Consider the following 21,157-nt stretch of genomic DNA (forward strand, 5'->3'; position numbering starts at 1 on the left):
TCCTTTGTAATTGGAGCTTTGGCCCACCACACATTCTCGGTGGGGCCCTGCTTTCCCCCCTGCTGCGTGGCAGGGTGGCTCTGAGGGCCCTGGCAGGTGGCTGGGGCACCTCCGTGGGACCATGTGGAGGAGGCGGATGGGGATGGGAGCCAGAGAAGTGGGCTGCAGAGTTGGGGTGTCCGACACGGCTGCGGCTTGGCGCCCAGGCAGCCCTGAGGGGCCAGGACGCTCACTTGCCCAAGACGGCGAGGGGGAGGCGGTGCGAGCCGACACCCGTCACCCACCCAAGATGGCGGAGCCCGCGGGCTGCCGGCAGCCGCCCCGCCCCGCCCCGCCCCGCGCGGCGCGGCCCCGCCTCCTCCCCGCCCCCCGCCGCCGCCGGTCCTCCCCGGGCGCGGCGCGGGCGGCTGCCGGCAGGGGGCGCTGCGGCGCGGCGCAGGGCGCAGGGCGCTGGCGCGGCCTCTCTTGGTGCGCCGCGCGGGTCATATGACCGCGGCGCGGGGGCGAGCCGGGCCGTGTGGGAGCGCGCGGGTGTCCGACAGCCGCCGCCGCCGCCGGAGCCTGTCCCCGGGCTGAGCCTGCCAGTGCCCCCGGCCCGCCCGCCGCCGCCGCCATCATGCTGGCGCTGCTCTCCCGGCTGCTGGACTGGTTCCGCTCGCTCTTCTGGAAGGAGGAGATGGAGCTCACCCTGGTGGGGCTGCAGTACTCGGGCAAGACCACCTTCGTCAACGTCATCGCGGTGAGCGGGCCGCGCCGGGCCGGGGGCAGGCCGCGGCGGGGCCTGGCGGAGGTGGGGGGGAAGCCGCGGGGCCTTGGTGGCCTCAGCGGTGCCGGCGGGGCGGCGCGGCCTGTGCGGGCCCGGCAGGAGGGGGCTGGAGCCGAAGCAGCGGCCGGGCCGGGCCCGGAGCGGCCTGGTGCTCGGCCTGGCTGTCAGCAGCCTGCGGCTGGCGCCTGCCTGGGCTCCCCCCCGGTACACGGTCTTGTCCCTTACGCGTCGTATGTTGAGCAGGACTGCGGGGATGAAGCTGTTCCGCGGGGCTGCCTGGGATGGGGAGCAGGCGTGTCTGCCCTTGCTGGGTAGGCTCGTAGGAGAGGTGGCTGAGCCAGCCGTATCGAGCCTTGATAGCATGCTCTGCCTCCAGAAACCTTTGTGTGCTAATGGGCCCCTGAAAACACTGATAGCCGTATCAGAGCACCGCTCCACGGCGTGCTCTGAGGGCTTGTTTCAGTCAGCGCATTAGTACGGCTGGGCTTGTGTTAGCATAATATGAAGATAGCATAATGTGTCTGCAGCTACTTTCTTCCATTTGACTTTTTCTTTCAGTGGTCCTCAATAAATGATTTAAATGTTTCTCACTCATGGTTCTTATCTTCAGTTTTTTGCTTATGTTGATTACTAAGACCTGTATCAAATAATCTACTTTCTCTTAAGGTATGCACTAAGAAGTACAACTTCCAAGCCTAACAGCAGCAGACTGCTGAACTTGGGCCTACTTATCTGATGATCTGCCTGAAGCAGATGAAGGAAGGGTGTGGGAATCCTCCTGCATGAAGCTTTTCCATTGCTGAACAAGATAAAGAGTTACTTACTTAAATGGTTTATTTGACTTTGTCAGTGTCCTGTTCTGTGGATGCATGTGACAGAAAACACTCCAGAGACAAGCTGGAGTTCAGAAGCCCTTGCAGGGAGACTGAAGCGGGAAACCAGGGTACCTTTTGGTTTTGCAGGGAGCATGACTGATTGAGTACAGTGAACCTAGAATGAGCAAGCTGATATCTTCAGCTGTAGATTGAGCAGACCTTCAGCCTTTTTTTTTTTTTTTTTTGAGGCTGTCTCCTTAATATTACTTTGGTTTTTTAGGAAAGTATTTATTTTAAGTGTCAGTTGACTGAGTTACTGGATAGGAGAAGAACTCTCATTCTCTTGCAGTTATACATAATCCTTGTTATGCTACTACACTGTTACACTGCCAAAACGTAACCAAGTTCTTGTGTAACTGAGGATATTAGCACTCAGTGGTCTTCACCATAATTATGTGACATGGCTCTGCTGTCATAAAAGGTAACTCGTCTTCTGTCTAGTTATGTTAGGTGAAAGTTGCTGGCCTAACCTGAGAATGCCAGAGGCCTTTTCTTTCACACACAGTGGTGGCTGTCACTATCTCTGGGTTTGAATTTCTAAAAATGGAACTCTGAAATTGTTGAGCAACCTCAATCTGTGGCTGCTGAGCTGATACTGATTGGTGTGTTCATGCAGCTTTGGGCACTGAGGTTACTTTGCAGGTTTATTTTGTCTTTTGGAGTTCTGGATGGTGATTTCACTTGACAAAGTACTGCTTTTCTCTTCTGTCTGTACACTACCAGCAGCACATCTCCTTCAGGGAGTTACCTGTGAAACTGCTGCAGAAATACGGAGTAGTACAGAATTGTTGTAGTAGTTGGTTGTCAGTTTAGTCCATCTAAGTTGTCTCAAATGGTGGAAGTACTCCTAAGCAAAGCTTTCTTTGCCAGGGCTTGAACCTTGCGAGGTTTCAACCACACATTAGGATCACACCCAGACATTTATCTGAGTAAGTGTCATTCAAATAGTCTTGCAAAACTGAGTGAAATAAGGAAGTTATGCATAACGACACAGCCTAGTTAGCTGTTTCAGGTTTGGAAGTAGCAAGTCACATTTCTGAAGTTTTTAATTAGGGAATCTAGTAACTCTTTACAAAAAGCAGGGTGAGTGGACTTGCTCAGGTTTTTGCTACTGATTTTAAAAAAATAATAGCATGAGCTTCAGTTATCAGCACAATATTGCTTTTTGCAGCAGGAGTAGTGCTGTCCATGGCATGAAGAGCTAACTTGTTAGTTGCTTCATTGACTGACTTTAATTCAGAGTATGCATTTGGAAATGAGTGCTGGAAAAGAATAACTGCTCTCAGCAGGCCAGTTAATGGTTTGGATGGATGTAGCTGTCAAGCATTGGGATTCCATAAAACTAAAATGAAAGGAATGACACAGCAAGATGCTAGTCCTATGGAATAGCTCTAAAAGCTGGATTACATACCAGGAGTTTGGTGTGGTTTATAAGGTTGCATTCTGCCTAACAAAGGGCTGTTACCAGTCTCTTTGACAACAGTGAGTTTAACCTAATATAAATCTCTGATGTAACCTATGCCAATCAAATCAGGCATATGTAACTAGAGGAAAAACTCAAGCCAATTACACAGGAGTCTTAATACAATGCCTGACTGCTGCTGAAGTGGAAAGGCCGCAAAAGGCAGACAGTCCAATTCTAGAATAATCCTTTTTTAGGTTGCTAGCTGGTTTGGACCATATTTATTCCTCCAGTGTAAACAAGCACTTCGCTTTTAATCAGAACAAACTTAAGTTTCACTAGAAGGTTTAAAACCCAACCTTAGTAGTGAAATCTAGTTATAGCTGGATACAACTAATGCAGCTTCTGCTTTGCTAAGGCTCTGTATTAGTCACTGTCTCTAATTAGATATTAAGCATAAGTTTTCCGTATGCGTGAGTAAACTTGCTCACAAGGGAGGACATCATTTCTTCCTGGTCCTAATTTCCATCATGTCGATGGCCATGGCTCTTGGAGAAACTGCATGTCATCCTGGTAGTGCATCTTGAATTGTTAGCTGATTATCTGAGGGCTTGAAATGATCATTATTTGCTGGAGTCTGCGGTGTCTTCTGTTGTTTGCATCTCTGCAGCTAGTGTCTGTTAATAGGCTTTCATCAGACTTGCTGTCAAAGCTGTGAGTCCCAGCCATGCTGGTGTGGGGAGGTTTGAGAGGCAACTGAGCTCCACAGCCACGTGACACAACTGAAACATGACTCAAGTAAACTGACTCCGCTCCCAGGCTGCGGGCAGTGTGTGCTGGTGAATAATGGGACACTTGTTCAGTTTCCAAAAAGTACTCCATGAAAGAGTGGTGTTTCCTATTGCAAAGTCTTGCTTGAGCCTGGTGGATTGGTCCTTGATCCAGGCATTTGGCATTGGAACACTGCAGCTCGATAGCCTGATAATCAGCCGGCAGGGGAGAACTGCAGCAGTGGGAGGAAGTCAGACACTCCTGAGACAGTTGTCAGGATTAAGAACTAAACTCAGCCTGTTCTTTTTGTGGTGATAGGATGAATAAGATCCCTTTTTAGGATTTGTGTCAAAGCCTGAATTAGTGTGGTTTGGATTTTAACTTTGGAATATCTCACAAGCCTTTGAATGAGGCCTTGGTTTCTAGAGAGAGGCCATTTTTGAAGTGCTTCTCAACAAAAGAGTCCTTTGGCTGGTTGGAAGCTGTGACTTCCTTCTGTCCCCATAACTACTATAAGTAACTTTCACTTAAGGAAATCACACTGGAGAAGTGTGGAAAGATTTCTCTAAAAGAGCTTTGCTGCTGCTTTAGTGCTTTCTGAAACATCTAGGTAGGTCATAAATAGCGTACATTGTCACTTCATACACATAGTAGTTAAGTGAGAAAAGGTTGATACATTTTTTTAAGTGAAGTGTTTCTTAATCACAGAAATCTCTTGAAATGGATTGCCTCACTTTATTAGGTAATACAGCTAATATGAGGTGACTCATACTCCAGCTAATACTCTTTTTCAGGTCTTGCTTGCTCTACCCTAGATGGTCTGAAACAGGTGACTGAAATCAGAATCTGTTTTTTCCATTGTGGTCTTAAGGTCCTGTATAGCACTCTTTAGGCAGTGGAAGAGCTAGAGCTTTAAGTGGTAAGACCTGGTGAAAGATGCTTTTGTGACTCCCCATAAATGTTCTCCCCGTAGAATTCTCATAGAAGAACTGGCTGCACATTGGCTTGAATGAGTGAATGGTCTGCTAGGTCAAGCACTGGGTGGATGGTCCCAGGGAGTGGTGGTCAATGGAGTTAAATCCAGCTGGTGGCTGGTCACAAGTGGTGTTCCTAGGGTTTAGTGTTGGGACCATTTCCGTTTAACATCTTTATTGATGATCTTGGTACGGACAGAGAGTGTATCATCAGTAAATTTGCAGATGACAGCAAGTTAAGCAGGAGTGTTGATCTGCATGAGGACAGAGAGGCTCTACACAGAGACTTGGATAGATTGGGTCAGTGAGCTAACCTTAATGGGATGAGCTTCAACAAGGCCAAGTGCCAGGTCCTGCACTTGGGCTACAGCAACCCCCTGCATGGCTACAGGCCTGGGGAGGTGTGGCTGGAGCTGTCTGGAAGAAAAGGATCTGGGGGTTCTAACTGACAAGCAGCTGAACATGAGCCAGCAGTGTGCCCAGGTGGCCGAGAAGGCCAACGCATCCTGGCTTGCATTAGAAATAGTGTGACCAGCATAAGTAGGGAGGTGATAGTCCCCCTGTACTCTGCACTGATGAGACCACACCTTGAGTATTGTGTCCAGTTTTGGGCACCTCAATATGAGAGAGATATCCAGGTGCTGGAGTGAGTGCAGAGGAGGGCAACGAAGGTGGTGAAGGGCCTGGAGAATAAATCCTGTGAGGAGCAATTGAAGGAGCTGGGACTGTTTAGTTTGTTTAGTTTGAGGAAGAGAAGGCTAAGGAGAGACCTCATCACTCTCTACAACTACCTGAAAGGACATTGTAGAGAGGTTGGTGCTGGTCTCTTCTCACAGGGGATTAGTGACTGAACAGGAGGGAATGGCTTTAAACTACAACAGGGGATGTTTAGACTGGACATTAGGAAAAAATTTTTCACAGGAAGAGTGGTCAGACAGTGGAATAGGCTGCCCAGGGAGGTGGAGTCACCATCCCTGGATGTGTTTAAGGGTCGTTTGGATGTGGTGTTGTGGGATATGGTGTAGAAGAGAACTTTGTAGAGTAGGGCTGATGGTTGGACTCGATGATCCCACGGGTCTTTTCCAAACTTAGTGATTCTGTGTGACTATGAGAAGCATGAAATGTTCTAAGCTCTTATGTGACTGACTTCTAGATAGAAATATGCCTTTTTAGGTCTTGTTTCACTGCTGTGTGGTAGTTGCATGGTAAGCAGTCCATGTCCTTTTGAATTCCATTGAAGTCAGGGTTGGAGAAATAAAAATGCATTTTCTTGTCGGATACTGCTGTTTTGATTTCTGCAGCAACCATTCATAGAAGTGCTGTGGTGAAGCCTTTCAAGGGACTGTCAGATCACAAGGATCGAAGCTTTGAAAGTAGAGTTCAAGCTTATGAATGTGATCACAAGTAGCTGAAAAACTGAAGTATTTCAAGAAAAAAGCTAGACTACAGAAACTAGAGAGGTGATTTGTCCAAATATGATGCACTTCTTGGTTGAGGCTATGAATTTTGCAGAGGAGGCATAGTGTAGGGGTAGCTTTATATAGTGCTAAAATGTCTCTGGTGGGTTTTTTTGGGTTTTGGGGTTTTTTTAAAGGAGATATTTCTGAGACTTGCAGCATTTTTCTTAGTGTGAAAAGAAAGAAATTTAGGGATGAACAGCAGGGCTTAAGGTAGTATTCTGGTTCAGGTGGATTTGAATGTTGTGGCCAGAATCCGTACTCCGGGGATGTTGTCTCCTAGTTGGCTAAGCTTGTTCGTGATCTCTTCTAGGTGGATGAAAAGTATTATGAGTAAAGATTTAAAAAAAATAAAAAAATAAAAATTTGTAGTAACAAAGACTATATGAAGAAATTTGCCCTCTGACAGTAATGAATCATGTTAGCTTTATAAGATGTGAGCTAAAGGCTGCTCTGATCTTTTTTGCTGATATGAAGAATCTCCCTGTGCAGGCCGTGGAATCAAAATCTGGTAGCTGTGAACTGGTGGTTGAGGACCATGTGGCTGGACTGTTGTAGGCAGTTGCTTTTCAGTGCCAGCAGGAGAGAGCTACCACTCTAACTGGAAAGAAAGAAGAGGGAACACCGGTTCTACTGCTGCAGTTTGAGTTGCCTTTAGTGGTTCCTTTAATGTATTGAAATGAATTTTTAAGGAAGATAGAGGAGGCAGGAATTCCAGTCTTACACTCAAACCCTTGATCAAGCTGCTTATGGCTTGGTGCTGACAGTCCTGGAAGCATAACTCCCTGGAATTTGGCAGTCTTCTGGCTTTAGCTTATGGCTACGGAGAGGCAGATGAAACAGCCAGAGTGTGGTTTGTTTTGGGTTTTTTTGACTCAAGACGTCTGGAAGTGGTAGTTTTAGTGAGCAGCTTGTTTTAATATTAACTAAGTATTAAAAAAAGACTAAACCTGCATCCTTTGTACACTGATGGGAGTTAGGTGATAGTAGGTTTAAATGCTTGTCTGAAGCCTTCTGATCCTGCCCTCTGGGAAATGAACTGTACCTGTAGCTGACATGCTGCTGGCTCGTTCCTGAGGCAAGACTTGGGGGTGCCGGCTGGTGAAGCTGCCCCCAGCCTGACAGTGGGAGTGGGTGCAGACCCAGAGAGGCTGTCTGCCAGAGTTACAGGTAAAAAGCGGTGCTTGTGAACATGGCTGTGCTTTGGCATGTGTGGTGGTGTTTCAGAGCTCACACCAAAGCTGGTGTTAGCTGGTGTGTAACAGGTGGGCCCCGCTTGGATCTGGCAGCGCGATGGAGAGTGCAATTTGTAAATGCTACAGTCTGTGCAAGAGTTAGTGCTAATGCTAGAGACAAAATGGGCTCAACCCAAACCCATTCATGCAGGCACGTGTCAGCTCTGTACTGGAATACAGTGCAGGGGCTTAGTTCAGCTTGGAAGCAGTTTTACTCCTCTGAATAACCTTTATCCAATGTAAGTCCTCAGGCAGGTAAGAGAGTTCATTTTGCGCTAAAATCACGTGCTTGGGTTCTCTAGGAGTTTGAAAAGGGGGCATCTCTTAAACTGGGAGGCTTAAAGACCAGTCCTGCAGGTTCTTTCTGCATGTGATCTCTGAAATTTACTCTGTTTAGTCTCCCTGTCTTGTCTTTTGCACAGGGTCTGGAGTTTTTTTGTGACCTTCAGTGCACAGTTTATATTGATGCTGTATGGTCTGTATGACCCATTAAGCTAATGACTTAATTCTTAATCATTTCTAGTGCATAAGGCTGATCTTCCAGGAGTCCTGGATGAAGTAAAGTGTCTGCCTGTTGCAATATTCACAAGTGCTGAAAAGAGATGCTGTTGCTAGATTTGTAAGCAACTACTCTTGCTGTCCTTGATGAGTGTTTGAGCAATGCTGCTGTTTATGACAACAGCCGAGTGCTTTCAGATCAGGGATTGAAATTATTTCTGTGCTTATCAAACTTGTTTTAAAGCTGATGCCTATTTTAGAATGTGAAAGCATTGTATTGTGAACAGTGATAGGGCTGAGTAATCTGCTCTAGGGGGACAAAGGGAAGTCTCATTCAAACAGAACTGCCTATTAATAAAAGCATATTCTTCTTGTTCTGCTGTTCAAGTAGCTTTTGCATATGAATAAGATGCACCTGAATTCCCTTTTTCCTCTGTAGAGGTAGTAAACAGAAGCCCTCTAAATTCTGGGTTTAGGAACCTTTTCTGGGCCAAGACAGTTGGATACAATAGCAGAACCTATCAAAGAAGATTACTACCTGCTAGCAAAATCATTACAATCATTTTAACTGTTTTTTGACCTGTGTTAAAAGATAAGGTGACTGCCAGTAGCTTTCTTTAGGTATGCTAACTGTGAACAGAGGAACACTCACACATGTTAGAGTAAGGGCTTTCAAACGAAGATCTGAGTAGATCAGTATGCTCAAAACCTGCAGTCAGGAGTGCCCCTCAAAGCTATAAAGTGTCCATCTTGCCTCAGGTTCCCCAACCTTCAAACTTCCAGTAGAGAGGAAAGGCATGCTTGTGGTTTGGAGGCAGCTCAGTGAAAACACCTGCTACCCTTTCCTTCTGGTTCTGACAGTTCAGATAGCACTGGCCTGTCTCGCCTGCAAAGCAGAGTGCAGAAAGCCGAAACTCAGGTTGTGAGTGAGTGACTGTAGATTAGTTTTTAAGCAAGTCAGAACAAGTTTTTATTCCACCTGGATGCGTAGTGTGGGTAGGGAGTACTTGGAAAGTGGTAATAAGGTGCAGCAGCTTTTCTGAATGTTCTGTAAAAGCTTCCTTGTGGTGGATTATGGTAATTTCATCAACATTACATTAAACATGTGGCAAATGAGGTGCTCCTCCAATATAAAGGAATATATATCCTGAAAGAACGGTGAGAATGAACTATTGATAGGAACAGCTCTTGAGTGAAGAATCTGGAAGTATCTGAGTGGGAATAGCTGACAGCATATGGGGTAATCTGAAGTACACAGAGATGGAGGTTCAGGGAGGGTTTGGGAGGTGTTTGGTTAGAAGATGTGGGTGTAGGGTGTGACTAGAGGCAGGAATGCAGTGGTTCTTGAGCAACCATGGCAAGCTGCTGACCCTTCAAAGGCAAGATTGGCAGTGGGTGCTTTTTGAACTGAACTCAGCCTTCAGAGGTGGGAGGCATGGGTAGCCATCTGCTGCTGAGCTACACATAATCGAACTGGCTGAAACAACTCATATATGGGGCTTTCAGGGCAGGAGTGGGGAAGCTAACGAGCAGGCATTCAGGTTGTGCACCCACCTTGCTAACTTAGCAGAAAGGTGAGAGCAGTTTCTGAAGCAGTGCTGCATGAGATTGATACCTGGTCTTCTCTGTAGCTTAAACAGTTGAAACTTCTTTCAAACAAGAATGCAGAACACCTGCCTAATGAGGTTTAAGCTGTCCATTTCTCGGGTTGTTGCTGCTTTTGCTGTTGCATTCCTTGGATTAAGGACTTAGTGTTTTGGGGGTTTTTTTCTCCTTTTAGAACACTGTTAGTCTGTCTAGTCATGCACCTGGAAAGCAGATCTTAAATGTGAAATCACCACCTGTTCAGGGGATTGCTGGCTTCAAATCCAAACTCTGGATGTATTCCTGGTTTCGAGGTCAACAGCAAGATCAATGTGTCATTTAACTGAAGGACTTGGCCAGATAAGCCCAAATGAGACTGCCATGTTGTCTGTAGGTTTTCAGTTGACTTCCAGTGTTTATCAGCATTATATTAGAGTCTGTATTGTGTGAAGCTTGCAGCTTTGGTTTGCTAGCAGAAGATCAGAGAGATTTTTCGGAGCCAAGGCAGGGAGAACAAGCTAAAGAAAGTGTGGGCTGTTAGGTGTAGAAGTGAATGACAAAGCATTGGTATTACAAGCTGATTGTTTGGTTAGAAACTGAGTAATATCTACTCAAAGCATGTCCAGTCAGACTAGTTACTACTTCCATCTTGTAAGCAGCAGTTGGGCCTGAACTCTGTAAGGTGATGTGATTTCTGCTTCATAGATCCTAAAGGGCTTTTAACTTGGGCTAGCTTCTCTGTGCAACATCAGGGGAGAGAAACACTTTCCGCTGCTGTGATATCAAACCCTAATTAAACAACAGAATACATTTGAATCGACCTTTTTTCTCCAAATCGGGTTGACTGTCTGGTTCTATTACACATAATGGATGTAGTGAGATGCATAATGACCACCATGGCTGAGATTCACCTTCTGCCAAATAGCCAAGGGAGCATGGGAGAAATCTGTACTACTGTTGATAATGGTTGTTATGGCTCCTGGGTTAGCTACAGGAGATAGCTGTGAACTCGGCTTCCAAGCTGTTGCAGATAAATGTGTAACAGATAGTAAAACATGTGCCACTAGAGAACCTCTCTAATACAACACTGTTTCGCAGCAGTTGTCAGAGCTTAAAGTGATGCTGAATTTCTGGTGGAAATGGGCTGAAATACTCTCCAGTTGCATTTTGATTGCTTCTGCTGAACAAGTTGGATGCTGTGTAGCCTAACAGGAAGCAGACCTGTCAGGTCCTTCCACTTTCCAGCCTTTTAAAGCTCCTCAGGGAGTTAACTCATACCTGTGGGTTGGAGGCTTTCTCCACAAGAGTGATTTATTGCTGTAAATGTTGTCCATAGAGTACCTTGCATCAGAGGAAAAACTTCTGGATATTTCTAGCTTCCAGGTAACTAGGAGATCCTGGTGTACAGAACTTGGGTCCAGCATGAGTAGGTGAATGGCTCTTTCCTGCACTTGCCCTGACTGTCCATCTGTTAAGCTATGCAAAGCTGTTCTCCCCAAGTAACTTTGCTCCCCAGACTGCCTCAAGGCTTGAAAAATTAAAGTGCTTGTAAGAAATGACTTGACTGACTTCTTACAGGCTTCAGTACACATGAGTATAATATCTATGACTTCTTGGCTATAAAGCCTTCAGTTGGAAGGCAAATGGTTAGAAAAAGCTTATGATATTTTACAATGCTTTCAGAGAAGCACTAAATTTAACTTTCTTTTTTTTCCAGTCAGGTCAATTCAGTGAAGACATGATTCCTACTGTGGGCTTCAACATGAGAAAAGTTACAAAGGGTAATGTTACAATAAAGGTATGTTACCATTGCTGGCGGTCTCTTTTTAAACCCATGCAAGGCTCTCTTCAGCTTCTAGTTTAAAATTTGTATGTTTGCTCATGCAAACTTCCACCATTGGGACAAATGTAGGAAACTGAAGAGGCTCAGCTAAATCTGACAAATAGGTTAAGAATACACTTATATTTATTTATTGGGTTTCTTAAATGAGAATCTGTGTGTGGTTTCCAGGTTCGTGGACTAGTTAAAGCAATTTTGTGAGGATGCCGTCTGGCTTTAATCTGAGTTATCGCATGCTAAGGGCCCAGAGATCCTCCTTTTTGGCTCATCACTACTTAAGGGAAAGCTTATGTCAAAAGCAGTTTTAGGTCAATATATCTTATTTACTTTCCTGTATGTTTGTAAACTTAGTACACAGGTGTGTTCTTGCATCCAGTGTAAGATGCTCTAGTTTGAATCTTATGCTATTGGGTCTGCAAGCTTTGAGTAGCTGTACAAGGGATTATTTCTCTTCTAATATGCAAGAGGTCTTGCAGCTGGCCTAAGGAGAAAGGAAGAACTGTGTTTTGATTTCTTGTCTTATCTTTGCGTGACCTGTTTAAACATAGTGCGTGGCTCAATTGTCTTTTTCCCTTTGCCTTAAGATTTGGGATATAGGAGGGCAGCCACGATTCCGAAGCATGTGGGAGCGATATTGCAGAGGAGTTAATGCTATTGTGTAAGTGTCGACTTCCTTCAGCTAGTACTTAACTTCAGATTTGCTTCTCTTCTGCGTGTAGCCTTTCTAACAGTGTATGCTCAGCTCGGTAATACTTGTTTTTAATTTTGAAACTGTACTGCAACCACATTGACCTTTTTTTACCCTTTAGTTCAGGGCTCAAGAAGGGTTATTTTCTTATCAGTGTCTGCTCTGGAGTACTAATTAATTCCTGTCTGAACTGGGTGGCAGTGCTGTCTAACTGGAAGAATCTTTCATCTACTCCGATCTTAGAGAGTTTTTTAAAAAGAACCAGATTCTTTACTCAGTAGACCTAGCTTTGTTTAAAGCCTTGTTGAATGCACTCAGAACTGACAGTGTAAAGGAAACGCTGCTCTTTCTGAAGTAGTTCAGTCTCACTGACCTAACCTTAAATTCTCTTTAAAGCTACATGGTAGATGCTGCAGATCGTGAAAAAATAGAAGCTTCTCGAAATGAGCTGCACAATCTTCTAGATAAGCCACAGTTACAAGGAATCCCTGTAAGTAATATTGCTTTAAATGGTATCAAACTTGCTTGAGGAATGTGTGTAACTTTAGCAACTCTGAAGTCTGGCTTAAATGCTTAAGTCAAGTGTAAGGCCTAACTTTACTGGTTAGTATAAGCATGGACAATACCAGCCCCTAGTGCCTTAAATCAAATTGTTCATCTCATCCTTCAGTGATCTTATTCTTGTTCAGTGCACACAAAAAAGATAAAATTGGAACAGTAGTTTAGAGTACTCCATAGTATGAGTTTGTGTTTTCTTCTAGAGTCTACTATAGTGCAGGTTAACAAGAGTGCAGTACAGAAGTAAACTAGGATTTTTCTCAGTTTTATGAACTGATGTGTTCCCATGCTTGCTTTTTGCAGGTAACAGTTTATTTGTACTCCTTCTTTCCCTGTGATTAGGTCAGTCTTTCTTCTTGATCTGGTTTAGTAGCGAATGTCTCATTCTGTTAGATTTAATAGCCCAGTGCAGGCTGCTTGTCAAACAGGCTCTCCTGAAGTTTGTTTTTTTGTGTTGTTTGTTTGGTTGTGTTTTGGTTTGTTCTGTTTTTTTTAAAAAAAACTTGTTTCCTTCTGCTCTGGATTTCAGGTTCTAGTACTTGGAAATAAGAGAGACCTTCCTAATGCTTTGGATGAGAAACAGCTAATTGAAAAGATGTAAGTCTTAAACCTTCCTAAGAAAGGCTACTTTAAGTCAATAAATTAATTCATGTACATAGGGTTATTAGATCAAGAAGCTTGCACTTTTAAGTAGAAAACCCAGCAACAAGAGGCAGCTGAAACATTGTACAGAAACAAGTTATGTGCAGGAGGTGAAGGGAAGAGTTTAGATTCTCAGTTTAAGTGTCCTTGTTGTAAGTGAAATGTATGTTCAATTGTTCTCTCTTTCATAGGAACCTTGCTGCTATTCAGGACAGAGAAATCTGCTGCTACTCAATTTCTTGCAAAGAGAAAGATAATATAGGTAACTATTAACCTAAAACGCTAAGGATTATGAAGAGCTGTCAGAGAATGGATTGGGGGATTGTAACTTCTTAAACACAAGCTTCCTGGCTTCAGGAAACTGGTAACAAATCAGAAAACAATGTGTAAATGCACTGATTAAATTTGGTGTAACTCCTGATGGCTTGACTGGTATTAAAGTTGTAGGGATTGTAGTTTTCAAAACATGTCAGTCTTCTGTGAAGTCTGCTGCCATTCTTTAGTTAGTTTGCAGCAAATAGCTGACTGGTCTCCCTATTAGCTTGGCCTCAATGATTTTATAATTCTATCACATACTCTCAACTCTGCTTCACTTATGAGGCTAGCAAGTACTTGCAGCGAGTTTTTCCTCAGCAGTCATTCCCTTGAAATAATCATCTTCCTTTGCTGTCTTATCAAAGCAGTTCATGTTGTGGCCTATGCTAGTCACTACTCTGTGCAGCCAAAAACTCAAATTTTTCTGGTGCTGATGTGAATTGCTTTATAATTTTTGGAGTTCAAAAGCAGAAACCATGGTACTGTGTAATACCAAGTACTTGACACTAGTATTGTAAATAAACTGAGTAATCCCAACTGAATGGAAACACAGTACTTGCCATCCTTCTTCTGATGCCTTCTGGTGGCTGCCATGAGATTAACACTGGTTCCTTGGCAGGCTAACCTGAGTTTACTGATGAGGGAAACTTCAGCCTGGTGGTCACAGGAACAAGCTATAGAAGATACCAGAACTGCTCTGTATCAAGGACTCAACTTCTTTCCAAGAAGGATGAACAACCTATGGAACTCTTCTGGCTTCTTATCCAAGAAGTCCCTGTCACCTTACCATCAGTTACAGATTCAAACATGGTGGATAGGAGAAGCAGATACTCCCTTCTGTCATATCTCCTGCACAAGGCTCACAGCACAGCTGTGTAGGAGACCCTCTCTCAAGCATGGAGGGAGCTTGATGCCTTGTACTGTAGGGCAAAATGAACTTTGCCTCTCCTCCCCTGATGAGAGCAGACTGGATAAATAGAGCAATGTTGATCTAAAACTATGCAAGCCATCCCAAAGTATCAGATTAGGGGATGTCTCTTTCCTAGACATGTAGAGGAACAGGATGTCTGGGGCAGTTCCTTTAAATGTTACTGAAAGAATGCTGGGCAGTTCTAGGACCAAAACACAGACAGCAAGCATTCAAAAAAATCATTCTGTTGATCTGTCTTGGTCCATCCTCTAGAGAAGGGCTGGATGTTCCTGTTGTGTATTTGAGGGCACTGGCATACCAAAGCAATGCTGGTTGTACAAATACAGATAGACACCTGAACATGGAACTTCTCTTCTCTCTCTCTCTAGATATCACGCTTCAGTGGCTTATTCAGCATTCAAAATCTAGAAGAAGCTGAAGTCTTCTTGGAATCTCCAGTACCAGTTGGCCATAATCTCAATTGTCCACTTCCCTCCATAATGAGATATTACCCAAAAATCCTGTATCAAGAATCTGCCTTTTCACGGTTCATTTCTCATGTGCACTGCTGAAGACTTGTATTCCTATTCTGTCACAAAACAACTAGAGTTGTCATGATAAAGTCAGCACAAATATTTATTTTACAACCATCTATGGTGGGAGGGTTGTAGGGGGGGCTTTTTAAAAAAAAAAAAATCTCTACCATGTTAACTATGATGGTACACTCTGTTCTGGTTTTTCAGGGCCAGGTTTTTATATGATTTTCAGCAAGTGTTTTATTTCTAGTGTTTAGTGGCTTGAAGATGCTGATGCTTGACAGCATTAAGATTCTGTAAGATGCCACATACAGTAGTTAGAAAACATTTAAGCGTGAGTTGTGGGATACTGATTTATCTCACAAATGCATGTGATGTGTGTATGTAAGCAGAGAATTGGAAACTGTTTGCAGAGGGGAGCACAAGGCATAGATCAGCATCACTAATCTACAGCTGAGATATTATCCTGTCACTTGAAAAAGAAAACTCATGATGAATTAGGAAAGAGTCAACTGTTTAAAATAATTTTGTTGCTTCTGTTTAACATTTGTGTGGGGGATGGGAATGGACTGTTCTGTCAAGCTTTCAAAAAAATTTGAGTATTCCAGCATGAAAACCAATTGCTAGGAACATCAGACTTTGTTCAAATACATTTTTCTATCTACAGATACTAGTGGTCTCTATCTGAAACCAGAACACACATTCTGAGCAGCTGCATGACACCTAAATTACTGATGTTTTTGTATAGTCAGTTGTCGACCTTTAGCACAATATCTATGTAATTGTCTAGTGTCTCTCCTGCTCATGAAATGGCTGGGCACAGTTTCATCTGGTGCTATGGAATATCTAGGCTATTGTGACAACTCTAGACCTGCCTGCTTTCTTGATGTAACCATGTGCAAAGTCTGTAAGTTGCAAGATGAAATGTTCTACTGTGTCAAAGCACAAGAGAGCCAATGAATTGATCCTGTTTCTTGATTAGCTCCTACAGTATAGGGGGAAGTATGTATAAACTAAAGATTGTAATGTTTTTGTAGCTTTACTTTCTCAATGACTTCAGTATATTTAAAGGGACAGACTTGTTAAGACTGGTTTGTTCATACAGTAATGTCAGTGTAGCTTACTAGTGTATGCCAATACATGGTACACCTGCTTGTGTTGCCTCACACTGTGTGTGATTCTTCACCTTAATGTAGAGTTTGCATTACATCCAAGTCTTTGGTTGGGAACACTGTTTAGTCCATATCAGTTATGACAAGCCAGTTTTAATTTGGACTGCCATGGCCTTACTGTTCTGCACCAACTATCGCACTGTTGCACAGACACTACATGCTGCCTGCATTCAGTCTGAACTTGCATTTTAACTTTTTGTCCCCTTTCAGTTCTCTGAAGCATGATTTCAATTAATTCATTCTCTGGTGCTGTAGAGGAGAGGGTATATTAACTTGCTACTGTAGTCCCTAGTTCACCAGGAACTGCTACAGTTACTTTTATTTAGCAAACTTGCTTGTGCCTAAAATAAGGAAACTAAACTAGAATGTGTGAATCTTTGTGGGGGACCAGGTCACTGTTTAGTTAACTGGCCTATAGCTAAACTTGATGTGTTTGGTGTTTATATACTTCACTGCTTTCAGCGTTTATGGCATCCAAACACTACCAGTTGTTAACCTGTGCATTACTCTCTGCATGTGAACAACTTATACAATTACTGAACTTTGTAAATACGTGAATTTTTTTATTTAGGTGGATGCATATGTTGGTTTACTGCTCTTCAGCTTTATTCAATAAACTTATGTTTTGAGGGTTGTATTGACACTTAACTGACTGACTTGAGTTGATGTGGCTTAACTCATGGAGATACATTATGGGATGTCTCCTCTCTCACAGGATTACAGTGGGGGAAGAAGGCTTGGTAAATACCTGAGGTTCTTTATGTTCTGTGGTTCAGCTACTTGAGTGAAATGCTTATAAAACCACGTTTCAGGCCCGGGGCTTTCTCAGCATGCATGAGGAAGCTTACCTAGTCAGTCTCAGCAAACTTCAGTGCATTTGATGTTTATGAAAAGTACTGGTCAGCTGAAGAGTCCTAAGTAGGGGCAGCCTTCTGGATCTCTGTTTTCAGGAGAAAAAATGCATGTGTCTACAAGCTTGTTCCTCGTCATCAAGCCTAGAGTAAAACCTTTTCTTTTCTAGCACAGGTGTCAGATCTAGCAGTGTCTGATCATTCACTGTCCATTAAAGCATAAAATTCTTACCTCATTGGAAAGTGAGGCTTTCTGTGTCTGAGGTCTTGAACAAAATCTTCATCATTATTTTAATCTGAATTTACACTGACTGCTCTTCCCAAGTGCTTTGTTGCATTGATTTATCTTGGATCACTGATTAACTTTTAGGACTGTATGTTAACATCTTCCAAGTAATGATAACAAAGTGGATGTCTTCTACTCCTGGCCTGCCTCCATGTAAGTTTTCAGACTTACTGTGCTGTAACAGGTTAGTTTTTAGGCCTGGGTACTGGTCAGTTAGTATCATTCACACGTAACTCAACTAATGAACTGTTGAGTAAAAGATCATGTGCTTATTCCTTCAGCTGACGGGGCTTCTTGCATATAAAACAAGCTACCTGGAGTTAACATTCAAAGCAAAATACCTCTAGATGCAAAAATCTGAAAACAGTATTACTGCTGTAAGATTTGTCACTCTGGTTGGTCTGATACCAGTACTGATCACTGAAATCAGCTGTGGTGTGAACTTGGGCAACAGCTGTTTGGTTGATGTGATATTTAAGTAACAGTTTCAACTTTACTACGGAAATAGCAAGGAGAGCTACACTGGCCACCTATGATGTGTGTACGCTACAAAGTGTGTTTGTATTACTTCACAAAATGATTCCACCTAGGTTTTCACAGCTGTTGTACAGTTCTTCCAGATGCCTTCAGCTACTCACAAAACAGAAATGTAGACCTTGAGGAGACTATTTGAATCCAGTGCAGAGGTTTACATTATTTCTGTTTGAGGGGTTGATTAACTTTCCAACTACCTTCATTTTGAAGGAGGGAAGTGTAGTTTTTTAGAGAAGTAAGGCTGTTGTTGCTACCTTTCAGCCTTGGACTGAAAAAAACCCTACTCACTCATCTGGCACAGTTAAGTCCAAGGTTAAAACCTTTTATGTTCTAATAAAGGTGTGGAACCCAAGATGAGCATTAGTGGTGTTGTCTGCTGAACTTGGATGCTATAGCTGCGTTCTGCTTCTGGAAATCTGTTGGGCCAATCTAATCTCTCATGATTACTTGTCTTGGATTCTGCAGTGAGCCTGGACAGTAACAAAAGACTGATTAAATCTGCCATTCTCTTAACAAAAGTTGCTTTTGGGGATGCATTTAGTAAATTATTATACTTAAAAGTCCATAGCTGTAGTCTTGAAACTCTCTTCTGATGTATCTGCAGTAGGCCTTGACCATTAACATATTAAGAAAACTGGGTCTTGTGAGAAGGCAAATATTGAGCCAGAGAGAACTCTTAGTCATGAATATGCATAGTAGTTAGACACCAGTCATACCTTTATGACCCCATGATGTGCTGGTATTGTGTAATGTCTCAATGCTTTAAAATAGCTGTCAACTCTAAATACTTGTTGGTTTTGTTCAGTACAAGTGATCATCTTACTGATCACAGAGCAGCGTATCTCTAGACTAGACTGGGAAGAAATGTTTGTGCATGCACCCACAGCACTGGGCTGTGTGAAAGGTTTCCTTGGAGTGCTAATGTCCTGTCAACTTCAGTGTGGATGGTGATTTCTTCAAGTGCAGTTACAGTGCAGTATAATTCTCACCATCACCCCGAGTACAGTTGAGTGTCTTAGCAGTTGCACAGAGCAGTTCTGTCCTACCACTTGGCAACGTGAGAAATGTGGAGCTGTTTCATGATCTGTGGAACTAACAATCTAGTTTCTTACCGATTCATGTTTTCTCTTTGTATCTTTATGGAAACAGGTTGGAGATGGTCCTTTTTGGATGCTGACATGAAAAACTGCATAATCTTTACTTTCTGGTAGAAGAAAGGAGGCCAAAGAAAATGCCTTAAACAGTCTCTGGTTAAATTAATATAGGAATGTTGTGCAGGGATCTATCATAACTTGAAGTATGATTTAGATGGATTATCGAGCTTTTAACTTTTCTAAGGTTTAATTTTATAGTTACTGTGGCTGTGCAAAATGCATGTCATGAGTGGCTTTGTGTGTTTACTGGATGTGAAAGAACCGCGCTTCTTCCCGGCCGCATGCCCCAGCACTGCTCCCTGCTGGCTTGCTTTTGCACTGACCCTGACTGGAGAGCTGTGGGAATTCTAAATAGGGACTGTAAATCAGGTTATTGAAGCTATTTTGCCAAGAGTGGTGCATTGCCGATTACACGAACAGCAAAACAATGAATCGTGTTAAAGGAGAGGTAATATGTGAATGCCTGAGACTGTGCTTCAGGATTTTTATTCCCAAAATGTGTGTGTAGAATGATTTGTCTCACTAGATCATAAACTTTCAATGAGTAGTCTATTGCTTTAGGACTACAGATGCTGAACATTACAGTATGCCTTGGTGAAACATCGGGGAGTTTCTTTTACATGTCACTTAAATGACAAACACAGAATGGCACTCAAAGGGGGTATGCACATACTATTTGAAAAGGAAAATACTTGATGTTTTTATTTCCATCACAGTGGAAGGTGGGTAAGTAGACCTTTGTGCCAGGATTAGTGCCTTTTAATTACGACATTATAGGTTTTATTCTGTTAAAGGCAACATCTATCATTGTGATCATTTTGAAGTGCTTCAATAAAGTGTTGTTGAAAACCCTTCTTTTGCATATTCATGTCTAGTAGTACAGCTGCTTTTGTTATTGTTAGAAGTATGTAAGAAGTCCTCATTACCAAGTTGTGGGAAACACACTCAAGCTAAACTGAAGATACCTGTGCTAAAATTTAATTCTTTAGATCACCTGGAAGAGTGAAGAGGTTGGATCCTTGAAGCACTCTTCTAACAGTGAACAGAGTAGCTGGCATCACTTTCATGTAGGCAGATAAATTCAGGTAGTAAATTCAAGTCTTTCCTGGCCTAATTAGGAAACTTTACGTTTTAAACACTGTCATAAATGGTAATCTTCAGTATATGAATGAGGCTAACTCTAAATGAATTCTAAACTTCATGTTTTTGTCTTAAAAAAAACCCCAAAGATGAATGCAGTTGCCTGGTTGATGCTTGGTCAGTGTGTGCTGTGTGTTAGCAGAGTGGTTTCTGTGGAAACTGGTAGGAGCATTAACTACATCATCTTGAGAGTGACTGTAAGCCTTGTGCTCCATGGGGAGCAACTTTCCGAGTAGTCTGTGAAACTGTCATTTCTGATTACGGCTTTGCTTTAGATGCTAAAAGCATTTGTTGGTCTCATTTGTGTTTCTTTCTGAGAAGACCTGTTGGGTAGAAGGTCATAAAAAATATTACTCAACAAACAAAGCAACTACATGAATAGAGAAAGAAAAACTGTTGTGATGTGTGAAATTTAAAGCTAAACTTGATTCTCACAGAGTCTTAGTGAAGTAAACTGGTAAGTTGCTTCTGTATAGCTGTGTTAACTTGGGATGTAGAAAGATATTTCAGTCTCTTCAGCAATGAGGGATTTTCCTCATTTTTTAGAGTCAGGAAATTAATCTCCTTGGTGTGAATAATATTTCTGGTGCATGAGGGGAAAAACATTAAAAAGATGCGTGATTTCCACAGATTGAGGAAAGGAACTGAAAGCAACCTCAGGCTTCTATGTTTAAACAGGCTATAGAGGATTTTAACAGGAGTCTGCATACAGAAGTCTTGATGGACCGCTGAATTGTGCTTTTTTAAAAAATTTTATTTATTCGTTCCACTGTTCTGTTGCAATGAATGGAAATCACAGAGCAAGATTTGACTTCTGAAATAGAAAATACGAAATACAGGCTGAAGACAAATCATTACTGTGTGGTTGTCTGTCTATGCATGGTAACAGTCTTCCTGCATAGGGATTTTTCATATTACTATTATTTATATTAATTCTTTGTAACAAATCACGCCCTTTCTTGCTGAAAG

General features: G+C 42.8%; 1 protein-coding gene across 1 annotated transcript; it reads left to right on the plus strand.

Moving 5' to 3' along the window:
- The first annotated feature begins 502 nt into the window (after window positions 1-502).
- Window positions 503-16,875, plus strand: ARL8B (ARF like GTPase 8B). The gene is made up of 7 exons (XM_074914020.1): window positions 503-739; window positions 11,280-11,360; window positions 11,987-12,060; window positions 12,487-12,580; window positions 13,178-13,245; window positions 13,482-13,552; window positions 14,905-16,875. The coding sequence occupies exons 1-7, from the start codon at window positions 617-619 to the stop codon at window positions 14,952-14,954; spliced, it is 561 nt and encodes a 186-aa protein (XP_074770121.1). The 5' UTR covers window positions 503-616; the 3' UTR covers window positions 14,955-16,875.
- The last annotated feature ends 4,282 nt before the right edge of the window (window positions 16,876-21,157 follow it).

This window comes from Athene noctua, chromosome 10, assembly GCF_965140245.1.
Source record: "Athene noctua chromosome 10, bAthNoc1.hap1.1, whole genome shotgun sequence".
NCBI lineage: Eukaryota > Metazoa > Chordata > Aves > Strigiformes > Strigidae > Athene > Athene noctua.